Here is a 15,359-nt window from a genome sequence, read left to right on the forward strand (position 1 = left end):
GAACGAGAGGTGTTCCTTGATAGAAAGAAAGAGCCAGGCTCAGAAAAGACCGAACGCTCACATTTTATATAAATATAATTAAAAATACACTTTTAGTGGTTTGTTTCAACGCAAAGCAGTCTTTGCTTTCGTTCGCCCTTTCTCTCATTGTTGAACGAGGCGCTGGCTCCCTAAGACCAACGCGAGCTGTGTACGCTGGGATCAGAAGGGTAATTGATGTCTCACAACTTATCGTCCTCAAATTATTACCCCCCCCCCTTCACACCTTTACCCGCAATCAGTCCCGATTTAGGCAGGAGATTTTTTTTTGTACTTTAGCAGCCCACTCACTTTCTAATTCACAAAAAAATTACAATACTCTAACGTGTAGGCAATCTTCTTTTTGTTACACTGCATTATCAGTTAGGAGATCTTCACAGCCCAGCTCTTAGTTTGTAGCGTTTATGAATTTTGGGAAGTTCTGGAAAGTATAACTATCTTTGTAAAGAAACTGGTGAGTCTGCCCCACACTGGCAAGCAGCGCCCAAACGTGCATATGTCGCCTGTGCTTCAGTTGAATGTCATCGCGGCTGGGGGGTCCCACGGGGGTGGGGGAGGGGAATTAAATATAATTTTCACAAAACTTACCTCACGTCACCGCCGGTCCGGGTCCGCGCCACCTCTCTCTGCTCCCCTTGGCGCCTTCAGGTCACGGGTCACGAATGGCAGGACACTGGCAGCCCCTCAGCCTATCCTAGCGCTGCAGCAGCGCCAGGATTGGCTTGGGGCACAGGTTACTCTTTGCCCCCAGCACGCCCATTAGGAGACCGACGGGCTCCTAATGGGCATGCGCAAAAAAGCGCAAACACAAGTGCGCATGAGTGGGCACGGGTAAAATAATTCACCCTCCGTCCCCACTCATGCGCAATTGTCTTGCTGCCTATTGCCCTGGTGGGTGCCTATTGCCCCGGCGGTCCGACATGCTGACTGACATGCTTGTCAGTGTTCCCTCAGCGTATTTGAACGTAAGTAAAGTTCAGAGACGCCGAGGGAGCTACGGGCGGGGAGGCTACGCCCCCCAGCCCCAATGGATGCATCGCGGCTGCTGAACACCATTCTGGCTTAGTTTTTATAATAAGTGCCGGTAAATTGTCTGGGCCAGCTGCAAGGGTCACGTTTAATCTAGAAATTATCTTCCTAATATGACTTGGGATAAAACGTTTTTTAGCTCTTCCCTCACACCTGGCCATGCAGTTGGACTTATTTTATCTATTGTTGGCCACTTCCCATAAATTTCCTCCAGGTTGTCCACCCATTTATCCTCGGGAACCGAGCACTGCAGAGACCATGCCACTTTACCTGTGCTTTCTTGTACCAGGCGCCAGAAGCCTTTCACATTTTTATCTTCACTGGCCTCTAGCAAGGCTACCCAGCATCTGTCTTTATAAGTTCTTTTCTTATTCCTGATGATTGTTTTATATTTTATCCTTAATTTCTCAAGTTTAGTAAATAGTCCTCCATTAAACCTACCTTGTACCTCGAGATGTCCTGCATTTAACACAGATCGACAATACAGAATTTAGAGTTCCCTGAAGTGATGAAGCTCAAAAAGTCACACTTTATCTGGTGAAAAGAATGGGCATTAGTACACAGCTTATGTACCATCTTAACTGTTGAGACAACATATTCATATCTGTGATCCAGGAATTCGCATTGTCATGAGAGACACTTTGACTCAATAAAGATGATTTGGTGACCGTCAGATTTCTTGTGATCTAAGGGCCACATGCATCAACATAAAAACCGGTCGCAAACTGGCAGATTTGCATAATCTGCCCCTTTGCAACAGGTATTTTTGCATTTTTGTATTTTGCATTTGTATTTTGCATTGCATTTGTATTTTGAAATTGGGATGCATCCTCTCAAATGCAGAAATTGCAATTTAAGGAATCGCAAAACTTGCTATTAAGGAATCACTATTTTTTTTGCTATTCCTACATGCATAGGCAATAGCGATTCTTTAATTGCGATTCTTTAAAAATCACAAGTAAAGAATCGCTATTGTCTATTTTGATGCATGTACACCTAAATCTTTTTGTGTGTCCCATTGTCGCCCCAACTAGAATCCTGTATGTATTAGCTAGTTAAAAAGCTGAAACCTAGATGAAAGGCAACAAAGCACTATACAGGATCAAAGGCAGAGATACAATCAGTGAGTGAAAGGTGAGACCCGTTAGGAGAACAGAAGCAGACCGTTGCTGTGCTGTGCTGTGATTTAGTGCTCTTTAACAAGTTGTGTCTTCAGCTCCTTCCTTACCTGGAGCAGGATTTGGGATGTCCTGATGGATCTGAGGATGTTGTTCAAGATCCTGGGAGTAAATTTACTACAAGTCACGGTTCTTGATGAATCTTTTCAAGCCGAACAAATGAAGGAATTTCTTTTACAGAGTCAGCGATTTGTAAAGAAGGTAGGGAGGACCACAAACCTTCTTAGAATTGATCTGTTTTTGTAGAATCTGAAAAAGAATTCCTCAGCAAAGGAAGCTTGAACTTTGCCCACAGATCTTGCTGATGTGATAGCAAGCACGTTGTGTTCTGTGTCTTGGTTTTCCATATGGGCGGGATTTGTGCTAGTAGGAGTCTGGACTAGCAGTGTGTCTGGAGGGTTTTTTAAAGCAGATTCGATAGTTGAGGAATGCTGGGCCAGTGTTCTATAGTACTTTGAAAGTGTGGGTGAGGAGTTTGAATGATGCTCGATTGTGAATGGGGAGCTAGTGGAGCTCCTTCAGGTTTAGTGCGATGGGAGTTTGGCATGGGAGGTTGAGAGTGATTCTGAGTTCTGAATGGTCTTCAGCCTTTTGGTGAGTTTTTTGCTGGTATAGAGGGCGTTCCCATAGTCCAGCTTGGTTTTGACCAGGGCATGCGTGGCGGTTTCCCGTATGCTGATTGTGAGTCATTAGAAAATCTTTCTCAGCATCGTCAGGGTATGGAAGCACGAAGCAGTGACAGCATTGACATTGGCAGTCATGTTGAGTTTGCTGTCGATTATGATCCTGTGGTTGGGTCTGAAACCAAACTGAGTGGTGTCGAGCAGGTGGTGGTCATTGAGGTATTCATTGAGGTGTCTGTTGAAGATTGTTTCTAAGACATTGCCCGGGAAGGTAGGGAGATAGGTCTGTAGTTGACAAGCCTTGAACTGTCCACAAAGTGTTTCTTCAGCAATGGTAGTACAGTTGCTTGTTTCCAAGCCTCTGGGAAGGTCGAAGAAGAGGTGGAGGCATTCAGAATGGATGTAAGCATGGCGCTGATGGGTTTCATTCCTCTGGAGTAGGCATTTTTGGGGCAGGGGTCCAATGGGGGCCCCTGAGTGGATGGACTTCATGGCGGCAGCTGTTTCTTTGGGGGCTGATGACAAGCCATGTGGTTAGCATTGGTTCGTTGGATGAGATCCGAAGGCGTTTGAGGTCCGTTGGGTCCAGGTGCGGGCTGAAGGTGCTGTTAATGGCAGGTATGACTATGGACTCATTCATATGATGAGAAATCTGCTGGAAGGAGTATCAAACAGACAAAAATGGTACTTACCTTCAGTAATGATTTTTCTGATAGATACCATCTTTTCACATAGATTGCTCCCCACCCTCCTTTCTCCTCTTCTGAGTTGGTGCCTTTTCTAATAAGTATCGAAGTATGAAAATTGTTACTCTTGTTTTATTGTCTGCTGTCATTAAGTTCCTTACATTCCTCTCCGCGCACTTTGTTTGGAAGCTGGAAAAAAGTAAGTAATGAATGACAGCGCAAATGTGTCAGTCACAATTGAATTCAAATGTTAATTCCTGGTGACTCTGGAGAGCTATTAAGGGAAAGCTCTACAGATCCGGTTCTGGCACCTGGGGATTTTCCTTCAGGCGAGCAATATCCAGGAAGATATAGTTATCAGCTGAAATATTAGTACAGACGTAACTTGATTTACATGTGATTCTCTATTGTAGGAGACCTCCTGTCAGGTTATACTAGGTGGAATGAATATCGCAAACGGCCCAAGGACAGTTTTATTCACAGCCTTTGTCAAGTTGGATTATTGATATTTCCTTTTTGTTGGGGTAATTTGAAAACTGCCATTAGTAATCTAAAACTCATTATATCCAGGGAGATTTATTTTAGGTAAAAAGTGTGTGTGTCTCTTGCCAAGTTGGAGGTACCTCCTCCCCAAGAGTTGTGTATCCTACTACAGAAATGTGATTCTCATGTCTGTAATCATCCTGACCCATTCCTGTTCCTTTGTAACAGTGGGACAGAGATAATCCCGGTTCCAAGAGCCACACATGGTAGTCTTCAGGAAGTACCATGATGCACACTGCATCCAAACATTCATTCAAAATTAATTTTAAACTTTATTGGAGCCTAGAAAAATGAAATAAATGTGACAAGTTTCCATACATAAAAGAATGTTTTTGGATAACTGTTTTGCAAGTGAGTAAAGTGAATCATAAGACTGCAAATAAATATGGTTTTGAGGAGAACATATTTTATTCAACTGTATGCCTTTCGATCTTGGAGTATAATAAATACTTGTTTTCCTTTAACAGGGATTCTATTCTCCTTGACTGATAAATCCAGCTCTTCCAACATGAGGATTGATACACTGGTCTTCCTTCATGTCATCCTGTGTAACCACCCACCTGAAGTGTTCCATCCACATATTGAGGCTCTCCTTCCACCTCTTGTGGCCTGCATCACGGATCCGTTTTATAAGATCATCTCTGAGGCCCTTCTAGTGACCCAGCAACTGGTGAAGGTTATCCGTCCATTGGATACACCCTTGAACTTTGACTGCAAGCCATATGTCCATGAGCTGTTTGCCAGCACATTGAAGAGGCTCAAAGCTGCAGACATTGATCAGGAAGTAAAAGAGCGTGCTATTGCTTGTATGGGGCAGATAGTCTGCAACCTTGGGGATCACTTGGGTGATGAACTCCAGCCCACCCTGCAGATATTCTTGGAGAGGCTCAAAAATGAAATAACAAGGTTGGCCACTGTCAAGGCGCTTACACTCATCGCGTGCTCCCCATTGAAGATTGACCTGCGGCCCATCCTCGGGGATGGGTTTCCCATCCTGGCCTCCTTCCTACGCAAGAACCAACGGGCCCTGAAGTTGAGCACCCTAACTGCTTTGGACATCCTGATCAAAAACTATAGTGACAGCCTAAAGCCAGCCATGATTGAGGCCGTTCTGACTGAGCTGCCACCTCTGATTGGGGAGAGCGATATGCATATTTCTCAAGTGTCCATCGTGATGCTTACATCCTTGGCTACAGTCCATCCTTCATCTGTGTCCAAGATAAGTGGTTCCATCCTGCTGGAACTGTTCCGCCTTGTGCACTCCCCTCTGTTGCAGGGAGGGGTCCTCAATGCCATATTAGAATTCTTTCAGGCTCTGGTTCTCTCCAATACACGTGGCCTAGGGTATGCAGATTTGATGAAACAACTAACAGGCCCTGTGTACTCATCCAGCCATGCCACTGCTCCTGTGTCTGTTCACAAGCAGGCATACTACTCTGTAGCCAAATGTGTGGCTGCCCTTTCATCCATGTGTCCCAAAGAGGCTTCTGGGATGGTGACTCAGTTTATCCAAGATGTGAAGAATCCCAAGTCCAATGATGCTGTGCAGATGCTGGCTTTGCTTTCCTTGGCTGAAATGGGGCGCACCATGAACCTCGGCTCACAAAGAGATCTCAAATCAGTCATTCTAGAGGCCTTCTCGTCCCCTAGTGAGGAGGTGAAATCTGCAGCCTCTTACACCCTAGGAAGCGTCAGCATCGGCAGCCTAAAAGAGTACCTTCCCTTCATCCTGAAGGAGATTGGGAGCCAGCCCAAGAGGCAGTACCTATTGCTGCACTCCCTCAAGGAGGTGATCAGTGCCTCGCCTGCCGATGACCTGAAACCCTTTTTAGAGGACATCTGGGTTTTGCTTTTCAGACACTGCGAGTGCTCAGAAGAAGGAACCCGCAATGTGGTGGCAGAATGCCTGGGGAAGCTAACGCTTGTCAACCCTTCCCAGCTGCTTCCAAGGCTAAAAAAGCAGCTGACTGCAGGTAAGACTACACACACTACTGACCATATGATAAACTCACATCTTGAAGACTATACTAGCATTTTAGTTGTGCTATTCCATTTACTAATAGTGTTACTGTTGGCCTGAAGAGGAATTTAAGTTTTCTTTAATGAACAATCTTTTATACTATACTATCATAAGTGAAGTCTTGTCCGCCCGAGTGTTGTCCCTTCCAAATGTCTGACCAGTCCATTTGTCCAACCAGTTTTGCATTTGGGTTGTAAGTGTTCCTGAACCTTCTGCGCAAAATAAGGATCTTTCCTGTGTTCCACCTATAACTGCATTCAGGCGGCCTCCTCGGAGTATGTCCTTTCCCACTTCATCTAGAGGTACTCTGATCCTGTTCTTGAGGAAATACTTTTTGTTGTTTCAAAACTGTTTATTGCAAAAATTACAGTTATAATAGAAAATGTATGTCTATTATAAAGGAGCTGTTGCACGAAGTGCAGATGTAAGGCTACTTTTCCTGCCACCGACAGTGGTGAGCAGGGAGTGCCTACTGTGTTTGTTTAAGTAATAATAATTTACAAAAAGTGCTTTGCATAAAAGTACTAAAGAAATTAAGGATTTTGATATTAAATATTTACTCATCCTCTCTACTCTAGTGTTTCTTAAGTAGTATATTTTTACTATTTTTACTACTAGCAAATACGTATGGCGCAACAGCACCAAATTCATTGTGGTATATGTTTGATATGGGGAAGATCATTTTCACCTCAGATTAATGATTGCAATTAAAACATAAATGGTGAGCAGGTTACTTTTAAAACTGCTGCTCCAAGAGCACCCCCTCGCACATTTGCACATTATTTTGTAAACAAATAGTGCGAGAAGAGATATTAAAAAATGAGTGCATGCCTGTGTGCATTAAGTGCTGTCCTAATTCTATGTCAGGACCGGAGGCTTCAGATTATGCTATATCTTCCTTCGCTTTATTAACATAAAACTCCACAGCAGCTCAGGAAAATACTCAAACAGTGGAAAAAAATGCTTTCAATCCAAAAGCATTTGAAGAAACGTTTTAATAGTCCAAAAAACCACAACTCCCAAGAGTCTCTTGTGCACTTCTAGCCCACAGTCCTTCCACCATGTCTACCACAGATAGATAGCCAGTCCTCTCTTCCTCTTCTTCCTCTTTCTTCGCTGCTCCCGCAGCCAGATAAGTGCTTTTAGATGTTTTCCTTGTAGTGTGTGATATTTACTGTATGATTCATTACTACGATTTGTTGGGGGCTTGTCGCGTTGTTTACGCTATCTTTCCTTGCAGAGCCCTCAGTCGCGGGAACGCTCTAACCGTTCCTACGCGACTTTATTTTCCCTGATGGAGTGCGGTGACTGAAAAACCCATCAGAGGGCGCCCGCGCGTCTCGCCGACTCCTCCGCGCGTCTCTACGGTTACGGGAGCCGCGCTGAGGAGCCTGCCTGCGCCGGAGCCTGCCCTCGCTTACCCCTCTGACGCCCGGTTACCCGGTCAGTATTCCTGCCTTTCCGACGCCCCGCAGGGGTCTGTATTGAGGCGTAGACCGCGTGAACGCCTTCGGGCGCTTTTTTGTGCACCAAACTTATACGTGTGGCTTAGCGCGCTTGAGGGGTGGCTGGACCCGGTCCCGGTGAGGAGGGTCCGCGCGCTGGGGGGTTGGTGCAGCCCTATCTGCCACACCTGTTGGCCCAAAAAAGTAATTGCAGTCAGCCTGTCTGCCCACAAAATTGACCTTACAATACACCCACTTGGGTGCATATAGTGCCAGGGTTGCTCCTGTCTTTGGGGGTTTTTTCCCCTTTTGCCCTGTCTAGTGGGGTTTTTAGTTTCCACATAATTGTTATGGCCCATGACGGGGATTATGAGGAGGAGCCCTACTCCTACCTCCAAGATGATGAATTCTACCAAGCGGTGGATAGTTCCATATACCGCTGTGTGACTGAGGTGGTGGGTCCCATGGAGGACCGCCTCTCAGCACGCATTGTAGAAGAATGTGCGAAGTTAGCGTCTGCACATTTGGGGGCACCTACTGACCCCCCGGGGACATCGGGCGAAAGGCTGCCGGCACCAAAGAAACCCTGCAGGGAGGGACCCCCTTCAGGGACGTAGGGGGTGGACAGAGGCGCCTTTGAGCGTCTCCGTGACGCCTTTTTGGCTAAGGCGACTGCTGCTCCCCTGCACCTCTGTCGGGCCCTGAGTCCGCAGTAGATGTGGGAACGGCCCCCTCATCGCCGGTGTATGATTCCCCCGACACGGATGATGACGGGGAGTCGGTGCGCTCTTGGCGCCCCTCGGGCTCAGCCGCAGAGTTTCCTCGGGATGAATCAGGCATGCTGGACCCGGACGAGATTGTCCACCCGCGGTCCGCGGCCTGGACACCGGGGGAGACTGTCGCGAAGTTCGTTGCGGGTCGCCTGCGCAAACCACTGGAGAAAGAAGCCAGAGGTTGCTTGCGGGGTGAATGCCCAAGGCCCACTTTGGACGGCAAGGTAGCTATGACACCCCCGAGTTAGACGCAAAAATGGCCACCTTCCTGGCCAAATTCATGAAGGACCCCCGCAAGGGCATTGACCGATCCTGGCGATCATGTCAGGATAAGTTGTTGGATGCAGTCGGGCCTGCCACAAAAATCCTCGACATGGCGGAGGAGGCAAAGGCGAATGGCACGGTCATTTCCCCGGAGGTGCTGTCAAACTGGGCACAACGCGTTATCGTGTTCCTGGGGAATGCCAACTGCGCCCTGTCAACCGAGCGTAGGCGATCTTTGCTGATTAAGTTGGATCCAAAATTGGGAGACCTAGCCTCTTCGGAGGCAGGCGCGGTGGCCCAAGGGGGCCTCTTTGGCGAGCCTTTTATCAGGGAGCTGGGCAAATTTGTGTCTACCTTTACATCGCTGAACAAAGCACAATCCAGCATCAAGCGCGTTTTTCATCAGCGTTTCTCTGGAGGGGCCAGTCGCGGCAGGGGCCGCGCGACCGGCCGTGGCAAACCAACCAATAATAGAGGGCAAGGCTCCGGCAGAGGACAGTACCAGACCTCTGCGAACTTCAATAATTTCTACCCCACCAGAGGGCAATGTTTTGGCGGCAGAGGTTACCGAAAAAACTCCGGACCCAACAATACCACCGGTGAATGTACTTTGTTTGGATCAAGTTCCAATAGGAGGGAGGTTGGCGTCCTTTTACGAGGAGTGGGAGTTGCTCACTGCCGACGCTTGGGTCTTGCAAACCGTCCGTGGTTTTCACATAGAGTTCTACGACCACCCCACTCAGGAGGTTTTTCCACGGCCGATTGTGTTTTCAGAGTCCGATGCGCTTTTGATAGACGGAGAGGTCGCGGAGTTGCTTCGCAAGGGAGCCATCCGTCAATCAACGCGCCACCCCAATGGGTTTGTCAGCAATGTCTTCCTAGTGGACAAGACAGATGGGGGCAAGCGACCTGTGATCAATCTCAAAGAATTCAACGGGTGGTTGGTCTACCGGCACTTCAAGATGGAGGGTATCCACCTCCTTCGAGACGTGCTCCTCCCGCGAGATTGGATGGTGAGGCTAGACCTCAAGGATGCTTATTTGGTGATCCCTATCCACCCGCCGCATCGTCGTTTCCTTCAGTTCTTGTGGAACGACAGGGTGTTCGAGTTCACGGCACTTCCGTTCGGCCTTTCATCGGCCCCCTGGTGCTTCACAAAAGTGTTGCATCCGGTGGTGGAGTACCTGAGAAGCCAGGGAGTGCGGATGTTGGTCTACTTGGACGACATTCTCTTCATGGGACAGTGTCAGGTGGTTTTGGCCGGGCAGTTGCAACAGGCCGTGCAACTCCTTCAGCGACTGGGGTTCGTCGTCAACGGCTCCAAGTCGGTCATGGTTCCCACTCAGAAGCTTACCTTTCTAGGATTCGTCGTGGATTCGGTGGAGGCCGTTCTAAGCCTCCCATCCAGGAAGATCGCGAAATCCGACATTTGTTACGGCAGACGGTCACGAAGGACAATACGTCTTTGCGACACGTCGCCAGGGTGGTAGGACTCCTGTCGTCCTCCATCCAAGCGATCTTTCCGGGGCCCCTGCACTACAGGGCGCTTCAACGCCTCAAAGCCCAACACCTCCGGAGAGGAATGAGCTACGATCAGTTGATTCCCCTCACGGAAGAGGTGAAGGAGGAAATGTCATGGTGGCTTTCTCACATGGAAGCATGGAATGGTCGGGCGATCTTCGGGTCAGTCCCGGATCTCATCATAGAATCCGATGCCAGCAGATCGGGTTTGGGCGCTCGGTGCGGGGATTTCTCCACCGGCGGCGCCTGGTCTTCAGACGAACAACGGTTGCATATCAACTGTTTGGAGCTCCTGGCGGGCTCCTTCGCAGTACGTTGCTGGACCAAAGATTCGGTCAAGGCCTGCGTTTTACTCAGAATGGACAATGTTTCAGCGGTTCGTTATGTGAACCATCTAGGGGGTCCCCGCTCTCGCGCTCTGGCGAATTTGGCGAAGGACTTCTGGGTCTACTGCCTGTCGCGTCACATTGCAGTGACAGCAGAGTACCTACCAGGCCAGGCCAATCAGGTAGCAGATTGGCACTCCAGGTACCTCAGAGATGCCAGTCAGTGGAAACTGGATTCAGGGGTCTTCCAGTGGCTACAAAACCTTTGGGATCCTTTTTCGGTGGACCTGTTTGCGTCCCTTCTGGATCACCAGCTTCTGAGGTTTTTCAGTTGGAGGTCGGATCCCCTTGCGGAGGCCACGGACGCCTTTCTGCAGGATTGGAGTTGGGAGAAGCCGTTTGCATTTCCCCCGTTCTCCATGGTGGTGCGGACGGTGGCCCAGGTACGCCGCCAAGGAGTAGAGTTGGCGCTGATTACACCGCTTTGGAGGTCTCAAGTGTGGTTTCCGGTTCTTCTGGAACTTTCTTGGGATTTTCCAACCCTACTCCCCCTGTTTCCTCTCCTCCTGAGGAATCCGGATCAGGAACTGCATCCTCTCATCTTGCGGAGCTCGCTCCGTCTCATGGCGTGGAGGCTCTCGGGAGACGCTGGACGCTCCCGGGCCTTTCGAGATCGGCTGAGGGCCTTCTCTCCAAGGCGAAGTACGACGAAGCGCTACAGATCCGCTTGGCTTAAGTGGATGCGTTGGTGTCTTCGAAGGGATTTGGATCCCTTGGTCGCGGGCCTCGTTCCCATTTTGAATTTCTTGGCTGAACTAGCCACCAATGGCCTTGCCTACAGAACTATTAATGCGATTCGATCTGCGATTTCTGCGGGTCACAACCCGATCGATAATTCTCCGGTCGGAGAACATCCTTTTGTGTGCCGACTTCTGCGAGGTATTCATCTTGCGTTGCCTCCAGAGCCTCGGTATTCGGTCCTTTGGGACGTCAATTTGGTTTTGAATTTATTCCTTTCCTGGCCGGCCAACGCCTACTTGTCTCTAAAGGAGCTCTCAGCTAAGTTAGCCATACTGTTGTGCTTGGTCTCTTGTAGGCGTGTGTCTGATGTGCGCGCGTTGGATATATTGGCGCGAGTCTTCTCCCCGGATGGGGTCACTTTTACTGTGGGGCGTCGCACAAAGTCGGCGTCGCGATCTATCTCATACCCAGCTTTTCTGGACACTCCTAAGTTGTGTGTTGTGCAATGCTTAAAGACATATGAGGATATAACATTGGAAATCCGCCCCCCGGGCGAACGTCAATTGCTGATTGCCTTACGGAAGCCACACAAAGCAGTCTCCTCCCCCACTATTGCAAGGTGGGTGCGTTGGGTCATGCAAGAAGCAGGCATCGATACAAAGCTTTTTGGGGCACACTCTGCCAGAGGGGCCATGGCTTCTAAGGTGTTTGCAGTGGGTGCTCGCTTGGAGGATTTAATGCGAGCTGCAGATTGGTCCTCGGACTCCACGTTTAAAAGGTTTTATTTCAAACCAGTGGTGGATCTGGCCCAGTTGGTGGTGAGTAAGCTTTGAACTAGCATAATCTGAAGCCTCCGGTCCTGACATAGAATCGAAATTTGCCTAGCTTACGTAACGGTAAGTTTCAATTCTATTAATGACACGGAGGCGAGGATTATCCCACCCAGAATGCACAGTGGTTCCTACCCGCCCGTATGGCAGTAAGTAAAGTGTTTTCCTATATGCGGTTATGTTCTGTTGCTAATATATGATGCTCCTCTGTCATGCTGTCTCACTCCTGTGACTCCTCGCTTAAGCTGTCCTTTTTTCTGGCAGGCAACGAGGGAGCTAAACAGGATCAGTGAGGCGAATGCGTAATCTGCGCGAGGAAAGAGGAAGAAGAGGAAGAGAGGACTGGCTATCTATCTGTGGTAGACATGGTGGAAGGACTGTGGACTAGAAGTGCACAAGAGACTCTTGGGAGTTGTGGTTTTTTGGACTATTAAAACGTTTCTTCAAATGCTTTTGGATTGAAAGCATTTTTTTCACTGTTTGAGTATTTTCCTGAGCTGCTGTGGAGTTTTATGTTAATAAAGCGAAGGAAGATATATTATAATCCTCGCCTCCGTGTCCTTAATAGAATTGAAACTTACCGTTACGTAAGCTAGGCAAATTTCGATTCCCTCTCTTTTCTGGGTAGCGGCTAAAATGCACACTTTCTTGGCAGTTACTGCACAACACGTGTGCACTTCTCAAAGGGGCTGGTGAAGGAACAGCTGAATGTCACAGAGAGGAGTACAGACTCCTATCTTCAGTTTCACCTGCAGCAGCCCCATTAGATAAGCTGAGATGGGGTGAGGGAGAAAGAACAGGATCTGCATTAATACTTCTTCCATAAATACCCACAGGCCCATGTGGTTCTGGCGAATTTAATTCAACATCTTTTATACATTTCTAGAGAGGCAGTGAACCAGAAATGTTTCTTTTCATAAATGATAGGCGCAAGGCTATAAATTTGTTTCGAAGTGTCTGTAGTGTCAATTATATTATTTAGCTACAACATTGAACATAAATTCCAACAACATTTCTTGTGCAGAGTGAGAAAGTGCTCACGCAGTGCAGATAAGTGCTTCAACACAATAAAATCTGTGATTGACTAAACATTTCCAAACTTTTTCCATGCTTTGTACGTTTCACTAATTTACACATTATATATGTGTCAGATCATTGTCATTCACTTTTTCCCAACTAGGTATAGGTAGTACAAGTTATGTCTTGCAATGTACTGTTTCATTGTAATTCCAGTGTAATTCCAACCTACTTTACATTTCTGGGGATACTACAGTGGTTGCTTGGAGATAATGCCATATTGATTCAAGTCTGGTGCAAATATTTGATTTCTCTTCTTCCGCTGACATTTTGTTTTGTGTTTTTGTGCAATTTTAGGCTCTCCATATGCACGCAGCACTGTGGTGACTGCCATCAAATTTACCATTTCAGACCAGCCACAACCCATTGACCCACTTCTCAAGGGGATTATAGGTAAGTGCCAAAGAATCACCTGGAACCTGATTGAAGGTATAGTCTTTAGAAATGAGGCACATAAACTGAATGTATGTGCATTCTAATGAAGCAACACATATCAATCCAGGGAGGTTACTTCTGCTACATTATAAAGTATGTCATCATCTTAACCCCTTCCACATCACAGGCCAGTGCTCCAAAAAGTTAGTTGTCATTGTAGTCTGAGCACCGAAGGAGAATAAATAAATTAGGTCAGACGGAATACGGATGAATTTGGTTGGGGAGTCCTGTTAAACACTGAACAACACTGGAAAGGCTCATATCAATTCGTAGAAGGCGTTTGTAGGACTCTTGTGTCCTCACAGTATTACAATTGATAAGCACATTTTCACTCCCAGCAGAGAATTGCCATTGGTATATCATGTATGGGCGCTGGAGATGTATGTGTATTTAGAGACAGGGACACGCCTTGGGGATCGTGGGATTCCGGTCCTGAAGAAAGCCCTGGACCACTTCTTTGGGCCACCAAGAGGGCTGAAACATGTTGACCTGAATGGATGTAAGACTCATAATGGTGTCTTGCACATCCCATCTTTCTTTTTTAATCGTATCCTCACCACCTGCCCACTACAGTGGAATATCCATAGCAGAAGTGATCAGGATTTTTACACTTTATCTGAATCTGTAGCCTTTTTCCCCTCTTAAATCCCCTCTACACAACCTATGGCCCACCAGCCAGGAGAGGATTCTTTCTCTAGCGAGCACGGAATGACCGATGATGAAGCATGACACCCAAGAGGAGGAGTGGCGCGGGGCGAGGTCTTCCCGTATATTTTTGTAAATATCCCATACGTCCCTTCTATTGACATTATAGATACAGAAGTATCCTTGGTGAAATGTATTACCCCACTTAGAGGATACAGCGGTTTCTTATTTAAACCCCATAAAGGACACATTGCTCTAATGCAGTGGTTTTCAAACTTTTTATTACATTAATTTGGGCTCCTCCAGAATTTTTCACAATTTTTCTACTAAATTTGCAGTGTTTACATTTGCCTAGACTTATTTAAACATTACAGTTATGTTAAACCATTTAAAAATGCAATCATGATGCTAACATGATTGCCGCACATTCTGTTCTGTCCTTATTAACGTGTGATAGTATCCACAGTGTGATTATCTGAAATGGGGGGCGGGGAGGTTTGAAGGATATTCGGAGTCCCTTCCCTTTTGACACATACTCCCAGCCAGATATAATTGGCAAAGGATGTTAATAATGGCCCATTACAGAGTGGCTTACTGCCGATCATTTTGTTTTCAGTTGAAAACAAAGAACTGCTATCAGGATGATTTCTTTTTAACCAGAGCCTGGCGCCCCCCCTGGGGTCAGTTCAGGCCTCCCTTGGGAGGACCCTCCCCACCCCCACGTGTGAAGACCCCTGCTCTAATGTGATAGTGATATTTAGCAGGGAGAGTGCAAAAATGAATGGCCCAATCGTATCTCCGATTCCCTTTGCCATCCCCTATGCAAGGGGTGTTTGTGCATAGTCACTTGAGTACATGACTCCTCCCTGTTACAGTTTGATATGGTGTGGTGCAAGGAGCAATCAATTCACTGTTTATTTCTCTTCTCCACGCAATGTCACAAAGGTGGTATCCCAGAGTCTCTTGTTTGCATCCCCATCTACAACCCCCCTCTGTTGGACACGTCATAGCTCAGATCATTACCAGAGACACCTCCAGTGCAATATGTTCCATCACTTTGAGTGACTAACCTAGGGCTTCTCGGAAGATAAGGGTATCCAGCCCTTCATCACCTGCAGCTTGGCAGTGCCTGTCTAGGCCAGGGCCTGCAGACCTTTCCTTTTCCCAAGGACCTAAAAGGGAGC

General features: G+C 47.4%; 1 protein-coding gene across 1 annotated transcript in view; it reads left to right on the top strand.

Moving 5' to 3' along the window:
- The window catches only part of LOC147692994 (cullin-associated NEDD8-dissociated protein 1-like), a 211,529-nt gene that overhangs the window by 131,736 nt on the left and 64,434 nt on the right, over positions 1–15,359 (top strand). The window contains exons 10-11 of the mRNA XM_086939235.1: positions 4,566–6,071; positions 13,393–13,488. Of these exons, the coding sequence (XP_086795361.1) occupies positions 4,566–6,071; positions 13,393–13,488 (1,602 nt within the window). The remainder of the gene's footprint in view (positions 1–4,565; positions 6,072–13,392; positions 13,489–15,359) is intronic.

The sequence above is a fragment of the Lissotriton vulgaris genome, chromosome 9, assembly GCF_964263255.1.
Source record: "Lissotriton vulgaris chromosome 9, aLisVul1.2, whole genome shotgun sequence".
Lineage (NCBI taxonomy): Eukaryota > Metazoa > Chordata > Amphibia > Caudata > Salamandridae > Lissotriton > Lissotriton vulgaris.